A 19,922-nucleotide genomic window follows, 5' to 3' on the forward strand; every position below is an offset into this window, starting at 1 on the left:
TACGTAGGTACATTTTAGAAACTTTGCTTAACTTTCTGATAGAAATGAGTGTGTTTTAGCATTGTTTCATCATTGTTTTTTCCTTTCTCAATTATACAGTACATAATGGGATCAACCTTAAAAATTAAAAGCATATTAGACTGCAATGCCTACTAATGAGCAGTGGGGGGGGTGTACTTCAATTTATTGTCAATACCTTGAAAATAGCAATGGAAGCTGAGAAAAAAAATTAAGAACTGGTGACTCTATAACTAGTGTCACCCCCAAAAATTCAATAAATGAAGGAATTGGTGACTATAATAATAGAGTATTGTGTGCTTGAAAGTTGAGGAGATTAGATTTTAAGCATTCTCACCACACACACCCAGTTACAGCTAACTAAATGGGGCGATGGATGTTGTGGGGGGAATTCTTCCCCCTCCCCTGATCCTCATTTTCCCTCTTAGTTCTTTTGGCTGGTCTAATAACCAAATTGACATAAGGGAAATTAACAGGGGAAAATAAACACATTTATTATGCATGTACATACCTGGGATCTATGAGAACGTGAGACAGAGGATAAATCAGGCAGTTGAAGCTAATATACTATCTAGAGCTACAGAGAAAGTAGGGCTGTTGTGGTTCAAATTCAAGAAGCAGGAAGGCAATTCACATGAAGATGAAAAGCAATTGTTTGGTGTGCACCTGTCTACTGGGCCATCTTTAACAACAGGACAGGGGACTGGGATCAAATGAGGCCTTGCTGGGCTTCTCCCCATCTACCACTAGGTCACATAAAACTACACTTACCTGTGGGAATGGCCCCCTTCCCTGCAGGCCCTCTGTCTAAATTCCTTTAGGTAGTTAGCAGGAAGGTCAAAGATTATTCCTGAGTCTTTTGTTTCTTAAAAATAACCTGCATAAGATAATCAATATATGCCCCCCTCCAAATGGCATACTTGGGGATGGCACATGGTGGTCCCCTTCAATGTCCTGATTTTGGTAATCATTTTATAAGGCATATGCATATCAAAAAAAGTTTCAAAAGAGAATTTGTTTTAGAGGGTCCAGAAGACAAAACAGAATTAAGGAGTAAAATTCAGACAGGTTTATCATTAAGTCAGTATTTGAGCAAATACAAAAAGTTCTACACTTTCAAATAATTCTTTGTTTTTAAATTCTGAATTTAAGTAGATTGGTATTTATAACCTGTGGGTGTTTATGTGCATTCTAATTTTAGATTTTGGTTTTAAAAAAGGAATCAATTCTTTCAAGACAGCTTTCACAACTGACATAAGGAGAGGTGATCATTTCTTTTTCCATATTTCTCCAAGCTGGAAACATATACTTTTTATAACTGACTTAAATCTTCAAGGGGAAAAGAGCTTTTCTTGCATATGGGAGGAGGGGAAAAAGGGGACAAATTTTAGACTGGAGGGACCAAACCACAGAGCCTTACGTACAGAAAGTGCTCAATAGATATTCATTAAACTGACTTGAATCTAACCGAATTAAAGCTGACGATGAAATATGAATCATTGAAGTGAATAAATTAAAGAGTATATGAATATGGTAAATGTGAGATATAAATATTCAAAATAAGTTTTAGGAGAAATAACATTTATATCCCTTTAGATACTAACTTTAATGACTTCTTTACATAAATATACCAAAATGTAAAATAATTAAAAGTCATTTACTAACATTAGAGACTGAGCACTATAATATTTATGTGAAGGATTAGACAAACCCATAGAAACATATCATAAAAATATTTTTGAGAATTATATATTAGGTTCAATAAGTGATATACAAAGGCTTAGAAGCTTCTCATATCTGTGAGAAGAGTCTACAGTGCAGGCTTTTGGGTTCCTACTTATGAAACTGGAAAAGCTGGCTGTCATGGCTGCCTGTCACCTACTAGATCCAATAAGCAGAGACAGGGGTTGAATCTCTATGGGAACTTTATTCACGTGGCCAGTGATCTGAGAGATGGTGGGTTTGTGCCCTAACAGACCACCTTACATTTCCTTTCAAGCCAGTCTTTCTATAATAGAAAACAAAGAGCGATGAAGGGTTGAAATTTGGGGAAAATTAGATTTTAAAAAAACTGCAGCATTCTCGCCGTGGGCAGTTACCTGTGCCCCAGGTGGTCCTCTGCCACTCCCAGGACCACAATGGCTCCATGCCACCTTGATACGCCTGCAGTCCTCCTAAGGCATAAAGGTGGACCTGCTGACGGTCTCTCTGCTGCGGTAAGGGTGGGCCCTACCTGCAGTTCCTGGAACAAAAGCTTTTCATGTAAATTAACTACCAGGCTTACTAAAATGTTCCAACTCTTGAGTGTCCCATTAGACCATTTCTATCAGATTCCACTGCCTCCACCTGGTGTCTCTCTCCTCAGGAAGACAGTTCAATTGATGTGATAAATCACAATTGATGTGATTTATGTTTTTGAAAAGTCAATAAAATATTCATTTTAACAAACATTTAATGAATAACTAAAGATCTCAATTATCTAGTTGCTCCTACTTTCCTAGTTATTTTTAAACTAACTTATAAACTAGCATGGAACTGAAATGTCGAACTGAAGCAGATAAATCCTGCTTCAATTATACTTTAGAAGGTGACATTTTAACACCCCAATTGCCTCATATATTAAAACTTGTAGGGAAAGACCTTTCTTCCTATTTTTATAACTAATGCTTTACGCTTGCATAGAGGAGGAGTTCAAATGCAGCGCTCTATGACAGGTGCAGGTTCGTGGTGCCCACCTGAGAGCCAGCCAAGGATCCCCATTGTTCCAGGTTTTGTCTTGGGGGATACATATATCTAGCCAGGGGGTCCAGAGCACTCAAAGGAGATAGATGTCAAAATGAGAAGCATCCAAACCTGCAGAGAATTTCAGTAAGACTTTATCTGAGCCAAAGTGATGCTGTATGCCAGGGAACAAGATCTCAAATGCTCTGGAGAGTAAGTTTTATAGTGTCGTTTCTGTATTTGAAATTAAGGAGGAGACCTAAAAAGGATTGAAAAAACAAGGCAGGGATTGGATGACAGGATAGTTAACAAGCTCATGTGCTCTCTTGAAGGTTAATTCCCCTTTGAGAGGTGTTGCTTCTGGTATTTCTAAGGTGTGTTAACCTAGATGCACAAGAACAGAGGGCAGAGCTGGCTTTAAGCCTTTCACTAAAGACGTTCTAGGCCTGGGGTGTGACCACCACCCTGACCTGCCTCGTTAGGAATTTATGATCAGATCACTGTGTGAAATTACTTTCCATAGACCCCCCCCTTTTTTGCCCACATAGATCAGGAGTAAAACTGACTGTGGGAGGTCTCTGCCCGCAGGCCGCCACGGATGAGAATAAGTCTACCAAGACATGATCTGCTTGAAGAGGAAAGGTGGCTGATCTCTCAAAGGAGAAGGGCCAAGAGTCTTTTCCTCAGTGGGCTTTTATTAGGTTTCTTTTGCACAGAAATTTATGTAAAGCTCATTAATTGTTGTCAGGCAGTAAGGATCAAACCATAGATAACATACAAAGAACTCTAAGGGCCTATTTTGAGTCAGGGTCAAATAGCTAAAGAGCTATGAAACTTTGAGGAACAAACTCATTTCCTGCTTGGACCCTTATCATTTAATTGAGAGCATTCTAAACAAAGCAGTTTTCACAGATTTTTACATATTCTTTCTTAGGCCCAATCACCCAGGAAACCGGACCTTTCTAGCACAGGGCTGCACCACCCTCTGTCATTGTTTTAGGATTAAGTCAGGCAGGGGAGGTTAGGCAGCCAAGAGATTAGGAGACTTCTTGCAGACAGAATGAAGACTCAGGCTATGTCAAAGCCGAGGGATGAGGGTCCATCACCCCCTTTTGTTATAGCCCCCAAGTCCTTCCCTGGGGCCTCCCCATGATCATGCCTGTCTTAGATTGTTCCCCCCTTGGGGAATCTTACCTGTCATTGGCTAACCAATTAAGCATTGCGGCCCAGGCCGGGTGAAGTAAAAGGAGAAGTGGTGCTCCTGCCAGGGAGATAAGCTTTGTCTCCTTAGTGGCTTCTTATCTGAAGGTCACTTATTCAGCCTTAGTCGTGGGGGGCGGGGGGGGGGTGGTGGTTACAGCTTTTGAAACCAGTCAGGGCAGTTCCCAACAATGGACCTGTGTTAAATTTGGCTTTACAACTTTCTATAGTCATGCACTGCATAATGACCTTTGGGTCAGCAATGGATGGCATTTTTGGTCCCATAAGATTATAATGAAGCTGAAAATTACTATGGCTTAGTGACATCATAGTTGTCATACCGTTATACCACAGCATGCAGCACAAATACCATTGTGTTATAGCTGCCTGCAGTACTAGCACAGTAACCTGTATGCAGATTTGTAGCCTAGGAACTGTGCTGGAAGAGCATTTGCCACCCTAAAATATGTCTATTTAGCATAACAATTATTTGGCTGATTAACTTCAGGGAACAGCAGACATGGGAAAAGCCCTGAAAACCAAGTAGAAGTTGTTCTTTGTAAAAGACACTCATTTGTAAGGGAAATCTCCCTTTGTAAGGTCATCTCCCTTGAAACATCCGGGAGCAGGGATGGCCATGTCTTTAGAAACTCTTACCAGTGCAGAAGAGAACAACATACACAGGCCTGACCCTGCACCCTGGTTCGCTGGGTTGTTCCTGGTAACCTCCCATTACTGATGGCCCCCTCCCCCCCAGCATCGCTGTCTTCAGTGGGAGATGGCATTTAAGGAAGGTGGTGGCATCATCCATTTTGGCAAGTTCCCCAGTTTCCCTGGTATCTCCAGTGAATACAGGATGTATACATATTAGTTAATATTTGTTTGTTTTGCTCCTGTTACTCTGTCTTTTATTATAGGGATGTCTCAGGCAAGGGGAAAATTATGACCCAGATGCAAGCAGGCTGCAGCATCTAGGTGTATGTTAAGTGCACTCTGACATTTGCACAGAGACCGAACCACCTGAGGACACGTTTCTCAGAACATACTCTTGATGCTCCTTAAGTGGCACATGACTGTAGTTGCGTCATTGTAAGCAAGTCATTTTGCAGCCTTATAAACTTCTTTCCTTAACTATACTAGGGAAACTATTATCTTCTTCTCTCCTAAGGTGTGAAGGTCAGATGTCACATAAGGTGGTCAAGAATAATAGCTGGCACTGAATAGGTGCCCAACAATATGCCTCAAAAATGGATTGGTGCTTGAAGGCTGGCTCACGGGAGACACATGGGGCCAACCCAAAAATAGAAACAAAAGAGATGGTTTAGGGAGTAGGTGTTGAATTTTATTACGTATATGTTGACATTTGGGTCTGAACAGGATAGTTAGCTAGGAAGATGTCACAAACCATTGGAAATGCAGGATGTGAATCTAGGAAAGAAGGCAAGCCTGGCTAGAGAATCAGATTTGGGGGCCATCCAAAGAGTAGTGAGATCCAGTGGTGAGAGCAGAGCCCCTGTGTGTACTGGAGTAGAACAAATAGAGCAAGAAAGGTTTACACAACCCAGCATACACAAATGCAGAGGGGAACAAGTGAAGGTGTAGCCTACCTGGGTTGTACAGAGGGTTGAACACTTCAAAGAAACCTACATAATTACATAAATATTTACTATGCTTGCTTGCTTGCCTGAGAGCTTTTTTATTTTTCAGGGACAGAAGGTAGAGATTAGAAAACCACCTGAAACTGCCCAAGACCCATTAAAGCTGACTGAAGACCCCTCTGGTGACCTCAGCAGGAACTCTTCTCATTATACCCTGATTGTAACACTGAAATCTTCACCTGAGGCTTGGTTCATCCGCCATTTTTCTGCACATGTGATGTGCACATGCCATGTCCACCTACTGTGCATGTTTACCCCAAAACATACCTCAGCATGCTATGATGTAAGCAACTAGTCCTGTAAAGCCCTGGAGTCCTTTCTGTTAGGAGAGGACCTGTGTTGGGAACATTCCCAGTATGCTCCTTGATTGCTGGCTTGTAATAAAGTTCCTGCTCACAGAGTCAACTTGGCGGTTTCTTTTGGCTGAAACCTATCCAGTGGCCGATCCCCAGTTCAGTTCAGTAGCAAGAGAGTGGCTGGAGATGTGAGAATTAGGAAGGCACTAGTAGTTCAAAAGGGTTGAAACTATTTAGAGCTTTCCGTGCTAAGTTTTTTGGAGATTTTAAAGTTTTTGCAGGCGAATTGCTTTATCAGTATCTTAAAGTTGGTATATCATTACCAGAGAAGTTTCCAATGAAGCCAGGAAAAAAACATAGGCTGTGTCTGTGATTTACCAATTAAATTAAAAGAAATAAACATCACTCTTTGAAATGAGAATAAATATTGGTGACATACATGGTGAGAACTTAACAAAGTATTTGAAATGGTCAGTTGCAAAAAATATTTACAAACATACACCCTAAAAGCTTGTTCTAATTACAACCCTGAGAGAATGTATAATGTTGCAGAGACAGCAAAGTATCAGAATCAGGATAGTCTGGGGTCAAATCCTAGGACCTGACATGCACACTTGAGATGCCTCAGTTTTTTCTTCTTTAACATCCCTAAACTCACATCACTAAGTTAATAATAGCCTCTATGGTTGTAATACTTAAATGGGTACAATGTATATGAAGTACCTTGAACAGGGGCCAAAGCACCAAAGCATAGTAAATGTTACCTCACTAGTATTGTTTTTATTATGATTGTTACTGTGTCTTTTGCATTTCTCCTTGCACCTTAGTTTTAACACCAGGGGGCAGCAATGCCCTCTCAACCAATTTAAATGGTTAAAATTAGTGGGAGAGATGAGAACAATGAAGACTCACCCTATAGGAAGATAAGCATAAGTCACCAGAAAAGCAGGTGAACTGGGAGGTGGGGGTGGGGGAGAGATGGTGGATAAAATGCAGAAAGAAAAAACAAGGAAAGAGAGAAGGAAGGAGGAAGGGAAAGGACAGAGAGGGAGAGAAAGGTATAGGGAGGTTTAGAAATAATTTGATATTTCAAAAGAAAATATTGAAATAGTCATTATGAGGGGAAAACCAGATATTTATTGTATTTTCTTCTACTTTCTATAGTATTTAGTGTTATTTTATTTTTAAATACATGTAGAGGAGTGGTGGTTATTATGTATTTTCTCCGTTGACAGTTTTTAAGGATCTTAATTGGGTCTAAATGAGATTTATCGAAATGAGCTGCTGCCCAGAAAATGTCTACAAAACATAATACATTTATTGTTCATTTTTATTTTTAAATATATTTTATTGATTATGTTATTACAGTTGTCCCATTTTCCCCCTTCACTCCCCTCTACCCTGCACACCTTCTCCCACCCACATTCCCCCCCTTTAGTTCATGTCCATGTGTCATAAGTTCTTTAGCTTCTACATTTCCGATACTACTCTTGCCCTCCCCCTGTCTATTTTCTACCAATCATCTATGCTACTTATTCTCTGTGTCTTTTCCCGCTCCCACTCCCCTGTTGCTAATCCTGCATGGGATCTCCATTTCTGGGGTTCTGTTCATGTTCTAGTTGTCTGCTTAGTTTGTTTTTGTTTTAGGTGTGGTTGTTAATAATTGTGAGTTTGCTGTCATTTTACTGTACATTTTTTTATCTTCTTTTTCTTAGATAAGTCCCTTTAACATTTCATAAAATAAGAGCTTGGTGATGATGAACTCCTTTAACTTGACCTTATCTGAGAAGAAGCCCTTTACCTGCCTTTCCATTCTAAATAAAAGCTATGCTAGATAGAGCAATCTTGGATGTAGGTCCTTGCCTTTCATGACTTGGAATACTTCATTCCAGCCCCTTCTTGCCTGCAAGGTCTCTTTTGAGAAATGAGCTGACAGTCTGAAGGGAACTCCTTTGTAGGTAACTGCCTCCTTATCTCTTGCTGCTTCTAGGATTCTCTCCTTAATTTTAATCTTGGGTGATGTAATGATGATGTTCCTTGGTGTATTCCTCCTTGGGTCCAACTTCTTTGGGACTCTCTGAGCTTCCTGGACTTCCTGGAAGTCTATTTCCTTTGCCAGATTGGAGAAGTTCTCCTTTATTATTTGTTCAAATAACTTTTCCACTTGTTGCTCTTCCTCTTCTCCTTCTGATACCCCTATAATTTGGATATTGCAACGTTTAAAGATGTCCTGGAGGTTCCTAAGCCTCTCCTCATTTTTTTGAATTCTTGTTTCTTCCTTCTTTTCTGTTTGATTGTTTCTTTCTTCCTTCTGGTCCACACTGCTGATTTGAGTTTCCACTTCTTTCCCATCATCATTGGTTCCCTGTACATTTTCCTTTACTTCACTTAGCATAGCCTTCATTTTTTCATCTAATTTGGGACCTAATTCAACCAATTCTGTGAGCATCCTGATCACCAGTGCTTTGAACTGTGCATCTGATAAGTTGGCTATCTCTTGGTTGCTTAGTTGTATTTTTTTTAATTATTTTAATCATTGTTCAAGTACAGTTTTCTCCCCCCTACTGCTTAGTTGTATTTTTTCTGGGTCTTTGATCTGTTCTTTCATTTGGGCCATTTTTTTTTGTCTTGACACTCCTGTTACATAGTGAGGGGCAGGGCCTTAGGTGTTCACCAGGGTGGGCCAACCCAATCGCTGTGTTGTGACACTGTATGTGGGGCAGGGGTCTGAGAGGGAACAATGGTGCTTGCTCTGCTCTCTGCTGATTTTCAGTCCCTTCCACTGTTTCCCCCAAGCAAACTGGGCCCTTCTGGTGCCAATTCCCATGTGGGTGGGTCTGTGTATGTTCTAAGACCCTGTGGGTCCCTCCAGTGAACTCTCCTGTGAGGCTGGGAGTCTCTCCCAACACCTCAACTCCCACAGGTGTTTTCAATCGGTGTTTTGAGGCTTTATTTCCCCAGGATGGGACCCTGGGTTGCATGGCCTGTCTTGTTCCCCAGTTTCACCTGGTTTATCTGTGTGAATCTGCCGGTCCACTGGCTGCCTTGTACGCCCAGCCCCTCCACAATCTGCTGCCTCACTGGGTCCACCCGCTGCCGCTTTGCGCAAAAGCGGGATCCACCAGCCACCACTTTTTTTTTTTTTTTTTCTGCAACCTCTCTCCACCCCCGCCACCCAACTCTGCCCCTCCTACCGGTCTGGATGAATGTGTCTAGTTTAACTCCTTGGTTGTCAGACTTCTGTACAGTTCAATTTTCTGTTGGTGCTGGTTGTGAATGGCTTAAAATGATAGACACTATCTTTTATTTTCTGAAGACCAGGAATCCTAGAGTGCTCACCTGGGTCTGTGGGCTCAGGGTCTGCATTAGGTTTCATGTAGAAACTGGAGCTGCTGTCATGTGCAGGTTAGACTGAGCCTGGGAGGATCCACCTCACTTGTTTAGTGGCAAAATGCCTCAGTTCTTCCATTGTTGGCTGGACACCCTGATTCCTTTGCAGGCGAATTCCTCCCTGAGGTGTCTTGACTGGCTCCTCAATGTGGCAGCTGACCTCCTTCCTACAGGGTGAGTTAGCCAAGAGAGGCTGAAGAAGGAGGCCCTCCATACCTTTTATGACCTAGACTCAGAAGTCATATTCTGCAACTGCCACCATATTTGTTCAAAGTGAGTCATATAGAAAATAACTAGACCCAATTTTTAGGAATTATACACATATAATTGGAGTTCTCACATGGAGAAGTCATAGGCTGGCTGACCTCTCAGTTGGCCCTGAACCCTTCACATGGTCTCTGGGTTTTGATTCTTTCACCTACAGAAACAGAGCAGGCCATGGGTCCATGTGCCCCTTCAGTTCTAAGGTGGCTGCTTCTGCCCCATCTTTTGTGACATCAGCAACACAGTCTCTGTCTTTTTCATCTCTGTTCTTACACAACGGCTTTCAAACTTTTTAGACCCATTGTGAGAACTACATTTTACACTGAATTTATACACACCCATAGGCATGTGTATGAGGGCATGTGTGTAACAGAAAGTTCCACAAAACAACACACTTACTTGTGTGATGTGTTCTCATTCCCCCCACCCCATTCCATGTTAATTTATTTTAAAAATTCAAGCTCTACTGGCCAAGGTCAAAATCTACTACATTGGTTTCACAATCCATTAATGGCTTCAGCATTCTTCGTGTTACCATGCTAACTCTGCCATTCTGCCCTGTCACTTTTCCATTGGTCCTAGAATAGAAATGTTAAAGAGCAAGCCAAACTTCACCTTCCAGTTTCTGGGAGGAACAAGAGCACCTTCTGAAGGGGGGTCAACCCTGAGAACATATTCTAATTAGGCAGGAGCTAGTATCAGAGTTAGTTGTCAGGGCCAGTAGGGCACCGTGTTTTAGCTTTAAAAGGTGGCCCTGCGACTCACTAAACTGTGTGACCCTGAGCAGTCCCTTAACCTCTCAGTTCACCCTTCCTCTATAAAACTGGAATAATAAACATTCCTTGCCTATCTCATCAAGTTGTGACTAGGCTCAAAATTAGATAATTAGGTACAAAGAATTTATTGACACGATTTTTAATCCTTACCACAACCCTATAAGAGATACAGAGTGTCACCCGTGTTTGATAGAGGAGATTGAGGATTACAGAATTCATGTAGGCAACATCTTAAAGTTGGCAAGTGGCAGAACTAGAATCCAAGCCAGTTCTGACAGCGAACCGCTCATGCAAGACGGAAAGGTAAGCTATTTTCATTTGACATTAAGTGGTGACCATCGGATATATTAAACTATGTGGATCCATTCTGAATCACCAGGACATCATTAGAAACTGGCCACGTTTACTGATCCTAGTTGACCGTAAGCACGAACACAAAGCACATCACGTGGCGTTTTGAGCCTTAGCCTTTAAAACTGTCCGGGGCCCCGACGGGCAGATGAGCACGAACTGCCGCACTGGCGCTGCTCAAGCGTCACAATGAGAAATCGTCACAGTGAGCAAGTCGTAACTGAGAACTTTTCCTTAAGTGAGGCCCCAGATGGTCCCTAACCCAAATCCCCAAGTTGCTTCAGCATAACCTCCTGACCCTTAAAAGTGTAGTTTTTAGGGAAAGGACTAGTTTACAGTCCTCTTGCGCTAGAGGACTTTGTTCCTTGAGGGTGTGCGGGTCTTCGGCTGTGTAACCCACAGGTACCTGCCCCAAGCGGACCCGCCCGACGCGTGTCCCGGGCCTGTGGCCCCGGCGCCTTCGCAGGCGGGACCCCACCACAAAGCCCTTTATTGAAGCCGCGGCTCCTCACGCCAGCAGGAAGGAGAAGTGCGCCGCGGCGCGGGCCGCGGTGCGCGCGCGGCCTTGTGCACCCAGTTTGCGGCGAGCTCTGCCCTCGGTCCTCTGGGAATCCCGACGGTCGACAGACACCGAGTGCTGGTAAGCAGGCCCTGGCGCCCCCTGCTGCCCCTTTGGGACTCGCTCCCCCTTTGGCACTCGCTCCGGGGGCGCTGGTGGAGCGGCCCGCCCTCGGGTAGTGGTAGGAGCTGGGCGGGAGCTTGGGAAGGAGGTGCGCGGGGAGGGCGGGAGGTGCTCGGGGGGGACCCGCCGCTGGGCTGCGGGCCTTGCAGCAACCCAGACCTCTGCCCGCTCCGAGGAGCTGGCTCCCGGGTGGAGGTGCAAAAGGGGCCGGGTGCGGGGGACTTGCCTAAGAGACCTGTACGTGGGGGAGGAAGTAGGGTCGTTGCTTAAAATTAGACACTTTTTAAGTTAGGTGTTTCAAAGAGGGAAAACCTGGGAAAGGTTGCTTTTTTTTTTCCTTTTTTCTTTTTGAAGGGTGGGGCGGGGCCCCGGGAACGTCGAGTGCCGCACTGTCCCGCGCCACTTAACCCCGCCGCAGTCCGCTGCAGTTTGGGAGGTGCGGGGTTGGAGCCGGTTTGGCCGGCTCGGGCAGGGACGGAAGGAACCCCTGCTGTGAACCTGGCATTTTCTCCTCGCAAGACCAGAAGAAGCGGTAAAACGACTTCCTGGAAAATAAAAGAGAACACAGTTCTACCATAGCAGTTCAGCTTCACTGAACATTTTGTTAGGGACGGCCTGGCATTCAGAAATACTTTCTCTGAATCTTTTTATTATTTGAACATTAAAAAATATTCAAACGAAAGCCATTGATTAGGTGTGTTGCAACCATTTCAGGCAAAGTGAACAGAGTATCCGCATCCTTATTACAAAAGGCACCTGTGTTGGGAAATTAGACTGTAACAATTCACCATGGCTTACGGCTTGCCAAGGAAGAACTCAGTGAAAACCGTTCTGAGGGGCAGTTATCAAGTGTAAGTATTTTTATTCCGGTATGCATTGACTTGACGTACGTAGTGTCCTTGCTAAAATAAAAGTACTGGACACCCTTGTGTTCCTCGAGAGGTAGATACTAGACTGCATGAGACATTTTCAGGTGTCTTGATGCTGTGTTTTGCTTTTTAAGGAAGTCGCTATCACAGGAATTTATAAATCATCTTACTTGGTCTTTACAACAAAAGGGCACTTTAAAGAAAAGATTTTTATTTTAGATAGAGGGGAAGGGAGGGAGAAAGAAAGAAAGGGAGAGAAACATCAGTGTGTGGTTGCCTTTCAGCCGCCCCCTCCTAGGGACCTGGCTGGCAACCCAGGCCCATGCCCTGACTGGGAACAGAACCTGTGACCCTCTGGTTTGCAGGTTGGTGCTCAATCCACTGAGCTACAGCAGTCAGGGCCAAAAGTGCACTTTCAAATGAGAAAACTGAGATTTGAAAAAATGGTTTGATCAAAGACAGTTGTGTAGTAAAGTGAAGTCTCCTTACTCTAAAGCGACACTTTGTACTATTGCCCACTGCCTTAAAATACCTCTGTAGATGGTGCAAATCTGTCTAAAAATGCCTTGGTGTCAGGTATATCTTAACAAGAGCACTTAATTAACTAGTGTGAAGGGTCAGTTTTTCATCCTGGATACTTTGGCAGGCAATGCCAAATGATCTCTGCAAAACAAGTGCCTTCTCTACCCTTCTCACAAGAAAGTAGTTTATATCATACTATTTATAAGAGCAACTGAATTAAGAGGAAAGAATGGTAGTAGCACTCTTTGGAGTTCATTTGCTAAAGCACCTTGTGCTTTTTGTTTTATTATTTTTAGAAGGTTATTAAAAAACACTAAGCACATACAACTGGCATAGAAGCATTAAGGGAAAATAAAAATGTTATTTCTCATGTCCCCATTCCTACCCCACACCCCAGTCATACTCAGGGGTAAAATATTTTATATATTTTTATAGAATTTGTGTATTATACAAGATGCACATATACGTATGAGGTCTGCCCGGAAAAAGTCCAGCCATTGTTAGTATAATGAGAACGGTTAGCACAACATGGATGTAACCTGGCAGCCAAGGAGAGTGGACTGGAATGCATATAGGACAATGACGCCTCAGTCCTCTTCAAAGTAGGCACCTTGGGGCCTCACACAGGTTTCCTAATCTCCTTGTTTTTTGTATCTTGTATCTTTAATAAATGTCTCTGTTTTTCATATTACATGACTGGATACCTCCCGGACAGACCTCATGCACACTCACACGCACGGTCTCACACACGGGCTTATGCTGAAGTTTGCTCCCTATCCCATTACATCTGGTAAAGTCTAGTGATTAAGGAAGGGCACGGATTCTAAAGTTTGATGTTCTTTGTTCAAAACTCCAACTCAAGACCAACAGCCTTGTGACCTTGGGCAAATTGTTCTCAGCTCTTGTTTCCTGGTCTTTAAAATGAGGATAATAACTGCACATGCCTACCGAATAGGGTTACTTTGGTAATTAAATGAGTTCATATGTGTAAACTGATTTAAATAATGCTTAGCGTATAGTAAGTGCTACATAAATATTAGCTGTTTTATTGCTCTTCTTTCCAAATCAACATATAAGGATAAACTTCATTCTTTCATTACAAGTATGTGCCACAATTTGTTAACCAAGCTCTTTGATAGACACCAAAGCTGTTTTCTTTGGGGTTTTCTGAACAAACAGTGCTTCAGTAAGCATCTCGTAAATAGCTTAGTGCAGTTGTTCAAGCACACCTCTAGTAATTGTAAAATTCAAGTCAATCCTTAAAGCTAGAAGGAAAAGTAGTAAGGAGGCTGGAGGTAGAAAACTAAAGGATGGATGGCATGTGTGTACTGCCCTCCCTGCCCTCACTCATGCCAGAGCAGGTCTTCCCCTTCCTCATGCAGATGAGCTTATAGTGACTGTAGATGAGAAACATTCATTGCTTTTTTTAGCTGATATTTTAAATTTCCTAGTTAGGATACCTAAAACAATTCATTTAAAGTTCGTAGTGATTATTTTAAGTTTTATAGTTTGGTATTTCATCTCCCTTCAGTTTTCTAAGGATTCTCTTAGTACTAGTGCTTCTAAATAAATATACCTAGGCTAAGTACCAACACTGGTTCTTAATTAAGTTGGGGATCTCAATTCCCTTGTCTACCTACATAGTGGCTGTAAAGGTTAAAATAAGATCACACACTCAAAGTCTTAGTGTGTGCTAATCACCCTCCTCAGGGCATGCTTATTTGCTTTGTTCCTTCTCCCCTAACGTGACCTTATTTTCGATCAGCCATAAAAGACTACATCATTTTAAAAGACATGGAGAGATTCCATTGACATCAGGGAGGCTGTATTGTGAACAGAAGTTCCTGTCATTATAGCTTATGGTAATTTTTCAATATATCATTACATTGGTTAATATAAAGCTCCTTCTCCTGGCTAGACTAGCAATTCTAGAAAATCCTGAATACCCCACACCCATAAACCAAAATGTATAGTAGAAAACAGAACTTGAGAATTAGATGTCTTCTGTATCCCATAATAGATGCTTAATAAGTATTTGTTGAGAGAAATAATGAATTTTCGCTCCAGAGAGCAACCGTGGGATCTTGCACAGCTTACGGAGATCTGGTACACCAACCTGGCCAAAATCAAGTTCCCATTCTTGCAAGAAATTACATTTGGTAGTCCTGTACACCTCAAAAGGTGTAAAATCAGAAAGGATGGTCTGCTTCCTACTGCAGAAGGTATGTTCAATTAGAACTACTTTAATAAACTGTAAATTTTATATCTTTTGCTCATTATCAGCTAAATGTTTAAATATGTTCATTTTCTTCTTGTTTATATTCAAGAATATGAATTTTGCTATGTAATAAATATTCAGTTTTTTCTAAGTTACACCTTGAGAAAATATCTGTTGGATTGCTTCATGTATTTTATTTTTTAGACATCAAACTGGAAAGGGAAAGTGAAGCAAAACACCTGAATAATCTGAAACATCAGGAAAATATAGCTGAGGAAATGCAATTTTCCCTAAGGGGGAAGCAAGGTGGTTTGAGAAGACCTCTTCCACCTAAGTGACAGTCTCCTCAGAATCCTGTCTGTGCTCTGTGCCTTCCAGTCTGGAGGGATGAAGGTCTGCAGCCTGTCTCTGTGTGAGTTTCCCTGCAGGCATGTGAATGCTGCTGGGGGAAGAGCCAGCGCCAATGGCTGAGTGGACAGCTCTGACAGGCCTTCTGGTCCCTGCCACCCACCTGTTCCATTGTATCACAAGCAATAACGCAGTAAGTAGATGAAAAATGCATCTGGATGGAGTCATTGGTGCTATTCATTTTGATTTTTGTGAAATGGCACTAAGGGAAGAGAAAATTCCTTATCAGAGACATTGTTTTGAAGAACATTTAAAATTTGCCTCTCTCAGATCCTAAGGAAGCACCAAGACAGAGAGAGAGAATTTTTTTTAAAAATTATATTTTATTGATTGTACTATTATAGTTATCCTGATTTCCCCCCCTTTCCCCTAACCCACCCAGCACTGCCCACTCTCTCAGCCCATCCCCATACCATTGTTCATGTCCATGGGTCATGTGTATAAATTTTGTGGCTGCTCCATTTCCTACACTGTACTTTACATCCCCATGGCTATTCTGTAACTACCTCTTTGTACTTCTTAATCCCCTCACCTCTTCACCTATTCCCTACATGCCATCCTATCTGACAACCATCAAAATGCTCTGCATATCCATGATTCTGACTCTGTTCTTCTTGTTTCCTTAGCTTGTTTTTAGATTCAATTGTTAATAGATATGCGTTTATTGCCATTTTATGGTTCATAGTTTTTATCTTCTTTTTCTTAAATAAGTCCCTTTAACATTTCATATCATAATGGTTTGATGATGATGAACTCCTTTAGTTTTTTTCTTGTCTTGGAAGCTCCCCCCTTCTTTATCTCCCTTCAATTGCAAATGATATCTTCGTTGGGTAGAGCGATCTTAGCTGTAGGTCTCTGCTTTTCACGATTTTGAATATTTCTTGCCACTCACTTCTAGCCTGCAAAGTTTCTTTTGAGAAATCATCTGATAGCCTTATGGGAACTCCCCTGTAGGTAACTAATTGCTTTTCTGTTGCTGCCTTTAAGATTTTTGCTTTATCTTTAGTCTTTGGTATTTTAATTATGATGTATCTTGAAGTGCTCCTCTTTGGATTCATCTTGTTTGGGACTGCTGGACTTGGATGTCTATTTCCTTCACTAAATTAGGGAAGTTTTCTCTCATTATTTTTTCAAATAGATTTCTAATTTTGTGTTCTCTCTCTTCTCCTCTGGCACCCCTATGATGTGGGTGTTGGAACATTTGAAGTTGCCCAGAGGATGCTTACTCTATCCTTGTTTTGGGAGTTCTTTTTTCTTGTTGTTCTGATTGGTTGTTTTTTGCTTTCTATGTTCCAAATCATTGATTTGATTCTCTGGTTCATCTGCTCTACTATTGTTTCCCTGAAAATGGTTCTTTGTTTCAATTAGTGTATTCTTCATTTTTGACTACATCTTTTTTATGCTGTTGAAGTCCTCACTAAGTTCCTTGAGCATCCTTATAAACAGTGTTTTGAACTCTGTATCTCATGGATTGTTTATCTCCATTTGGTTTAGCTCTTTTTCTGGGGTTTCAATCTATTCTTCCATTTGGGTTATGTTTCTTTGTCTCATTTTGGCAGCCTCCCTGTGTTTGTTTCTATGTATTAGGTAGAGCTGCTAATGTCTTGGTAGCATAGCCTAATGTAGTAGGTGTCCTGTGGGGTTCAGTGGCACAGCCTTCCCTATCACCCAAGGTGTGTACTCAAGGTGTGCCCTTTGTGTGGGCCAAGTATACCCTTTTGTAGTTGAGCCTTGGTTGCTGTTGGCAAGTCAATGGGAAGGATTTACCCAAGTCAGTCAGCTGCAAGGACTGTCTGTGACCTCTGACCCCCAACCTCCTCCCTCCATGGATGATTTACTGTGTGGGGGCAGGGTGGTGGTTCTCTGATGTGGTCTGTATCTGTTCTCTGGTTGTGCAGGCTCTGGTGTTTCCCTGATGATGCAGGCCAATGTCAGTCCCCACCTGTATTCTGCCCATGGCCACCCTGTATGTCTATAGAGCAATCTGAGATTGCTGCTTCTTGTGCTGGGCTTGGAGATTCCCAGGTGAAGCCAAGCTGTGAATCTAGGCTGGCTGCTTCTAGTGCCAGGCCTACAACCACTTAGCAAGAGTTACAGGGAGTGGGGGCTCACTGAGGCTGGCTGTAGTTTGGTTGAGAGGATTTAGGAAGTTGTGACATGTGAGCCAAGACCAGCTATTGGAAAAGTCACTGTTAACAGTTTGTGCAGGCCCATTAGTTGGGTGGGACAGCTTTATGGATCTGTGGGGGAGGGTTCAGAAAAGGGACTATAGCTTCTAACTGCCTTTCTGTCTGGGAGAAAGCTGTCCCCCAGCTCTTGCCTTGATGCCAGACACTTCAGTTTCTCCCTGTATGCCACTGGTGCCTGTCAAGCTGCTACCCTGGTGCTGGGGCTGAGAGGGAGTTGGTCAGAGTAAGTCAGTATGTGGATTCTTTAAGAGGAACTTCTTGGGACTCCAGAAGTTTCTTCCACAGATTCAATCCCCATTGGTTTTGGCAGCCAGAAGTTGTGGGGACTTAACTTCCTGGCACTGGAACTGTGGACTGGGTGGCCTGGTGTGGGACTGGGCCTCCTCCCTCCTGAGATATCCCTTCCAATTTATTGACCACACATGGATGTAGGACGAGCCCATTCCATGTCTTCACCCCTCTTAATAGTCCGGATAAATGAAGTTTCTTTAATTCTATAGTTGTCAGACTTCCATTCAACTCAATTGCTAATGATTGTGAGTTATAATTGTTCTATACCTTCATCATGATTTTGATGAGGTTGTGTGAAGAGGTGAGGTGTGTATACCTTCACCACCAACTTGACCAAAAGTCCTCTAAAATATCACGAGAAATCCTTTTAAAAATGATAAACTGTGAAAACTTTTGTTTGATTAAGAAAAATTGTAGATTTCTTTTTAGTGGCTCCCCATTTCTCAATTTTTAGTGATATATCATTCTCATGTAGTACTTTAACAAGTAAAACTTGTTTATATTTTGTTCTTCTAAAAAATTGTCTTTTTCCTTCTACTTACCTTCATATTGTATCTCTGGGATGCCCTAGAGCATGTGGAACACATGTGTGTATGCAAAAGTGACATGAAAGTAATGAAGACCTATATGGAGGAAAACTCTTATTTGTACAGAGTAGCTGGAGAATGAGGAATGATTAACTAGAAAGTTTTGGATTTGCACGAATGAAGCAATTTTCCTAGAATTCAAATTCAGTAAAGCACACTTGAATATGAAAGTACATTTAAGCACCAGTTAGTGTTTGTTAAATGATTCAGTAGGTATTTTAGGTGTTTCTGGTATCTTAACCTCATTATGAAAGGCACTATGGCATAATGTTTAAGAGCATGTACTTTAGACTAGGCTGTCTGGTTTCTTATGTTATCACTTCAGGGCCTACCCTAATGCCTAACTCATGTAGGCACTCAATAAGCATTTATTATCCCTGGCTGGTGTGGCTCAGTGGATTGAGCACTGGACTGCAAACCAAAGGGTTGCCGGTTCACTTCCCAGTCAGGGCACATGCCTGGGTTGTGAGCCAGGTCCCCAGTAGGGGGCATGTGAGAGGCAACCAAACATTGATGTTTCTCTCTCTCTCTCTTTCTCCCTCCTTTCCCCTCTCTCTAAAAATAAATCTTTAAAAAAAGAGAAGCATTTATTGATTATTGATTGAACATTTCCATATGGTCAAAAGTTCATAATTGAAAGTACTCATGGAAATGGTTTGTATGTGTGGTGATGATGCAGGAAAGCATAGAAACAAAAAGCTATCTTCTGTATGAGGAAGTCAACAGAGTATGCATCTATAAAGGAAAAACCAAGAAGTAGAAATACCTAGGTGTTACTAACAGACACAGGTAAATAATGAAATAGGTGAAAGATGAAACTGGTTGCCTCTGTGGAAGTGAAAATGAGTGGCAGGGGTAGACACACCTGCTGTCTTTAAAAACAAATTTTTATTTTATTCTTTAATGTACTTTTACGACTGATAATTTTTAAAAAGAGAAACAAAATGAGTTCCACAGAAATTAAGAAAATTTCTCAAGGATATACAATGATCAGGGAAAGGTGGGGAAAGGAGACTAGACACAGACCTATTTATTAAAACCTAGAGTTTTCTTTCTGCTACTGTGTTATGTAAATGTAATTTTTAAAAATATATTTTATTGCTTATGCTATTACAGTTATACCATTTCCCCCCTTTATTCTCCTCTACCCTACACACCCCCTCCCATCCACATTCCCCCCATTTAGTTCATGTCTCTCGGTTGTACATATAAGTTCTTTGGCTTCTACATTTCCTATACTATTCTTACCCTCCCCATGTCTATTTTCTACCTACCATTTATGCTTCTTATTCTCTGTGCCTTTTCCCCCTCTCTCCCCACCCACTCCCCCACTTATAACCATCCACATGATCTCCATTTCTGTGATTCTGTTCCTGTTCTAGTTGTTTGCTTATTTTTCTTTTTTTAGGTTCAGTTGTTAATATCTGTGAGTATGTTGTCATTGTAGTGTTCATATATTTTATCTTCTTTTCCTTAGATAAG

The 19,922-nt window shown here is 41.9% G+C and overlaps 1 protein-coding gene across 1 annotated transcript; it reads left to right on the plus strand.

Moving 5' to 3' along the window:
* The first annotated feature begins 10,848 nt into the window (after positions 1–10,848).
* C1H4orf36 (chromosome 1 C4orf36 homolog) lies at positions 10,849–15,334 on the plus strand. Its single transcript, XM_028505409.2, has 4 exons — positions 10,849–11,314; positions 12,071–12,207; positions 14,815–14,969; positions 15,170–15,334. The coding sequence occupies exons 2-4, from the start codon at positions 12,146–12,148 to the stop codon at positions 15,301–15,303; spliced, it is 351 nt and encodes a 116-aa protein (XP_028361210.1). The 5' UTR covers positions 10,849–11,314; positions 12,071–12,145; the 3' UTR covers positions 15,304–15,334.
* Positions 15,335–19,922: the final 4,588 nt, after the last annotated feature.

This window comes from Phyllostomus discolor, chromosome 1, assembly GCF_004126475.2.
Source record: "Phyllostomus discolor isolate MPI-MPIP mPhyDis1 chromosome 1, mPhyDis1.pri.v3, whole genome shotgun sequence".
NCBI classification, from domain to species: Eukaryota; Metazoa; Chordata; class Mammalia; order Chiroptera; family Phyllostomidae; genus Phyllostomus; species Phyllostomus discolor.

Excerpts from the sequence above, each read along its gene's own strand:
- C1H4orf36 (XM_028505409.2), top strand. The coding sequence starts at position 12,146 with ATGGCTTACGGCTTGCCAAGGAAGAACTCAGTGAAAACCGTTCTGAGG. Across the intron at positions 12,208-14,814 it reads CTGAGGGGCAGTTATCAAGT|AGAGCAACCGTGGGATCTTG; the intron begins GTAAGTATTTTT and ends TTTTCGCTCCAG. Across the intron at positions 14,970-15,169 it reads TCTGCTTCCTACTGCAGAAG|ACATCAAACTGGAAAGGGAA; the intron begins GTATGTTCAATT and ends TTTATTTTTTAG.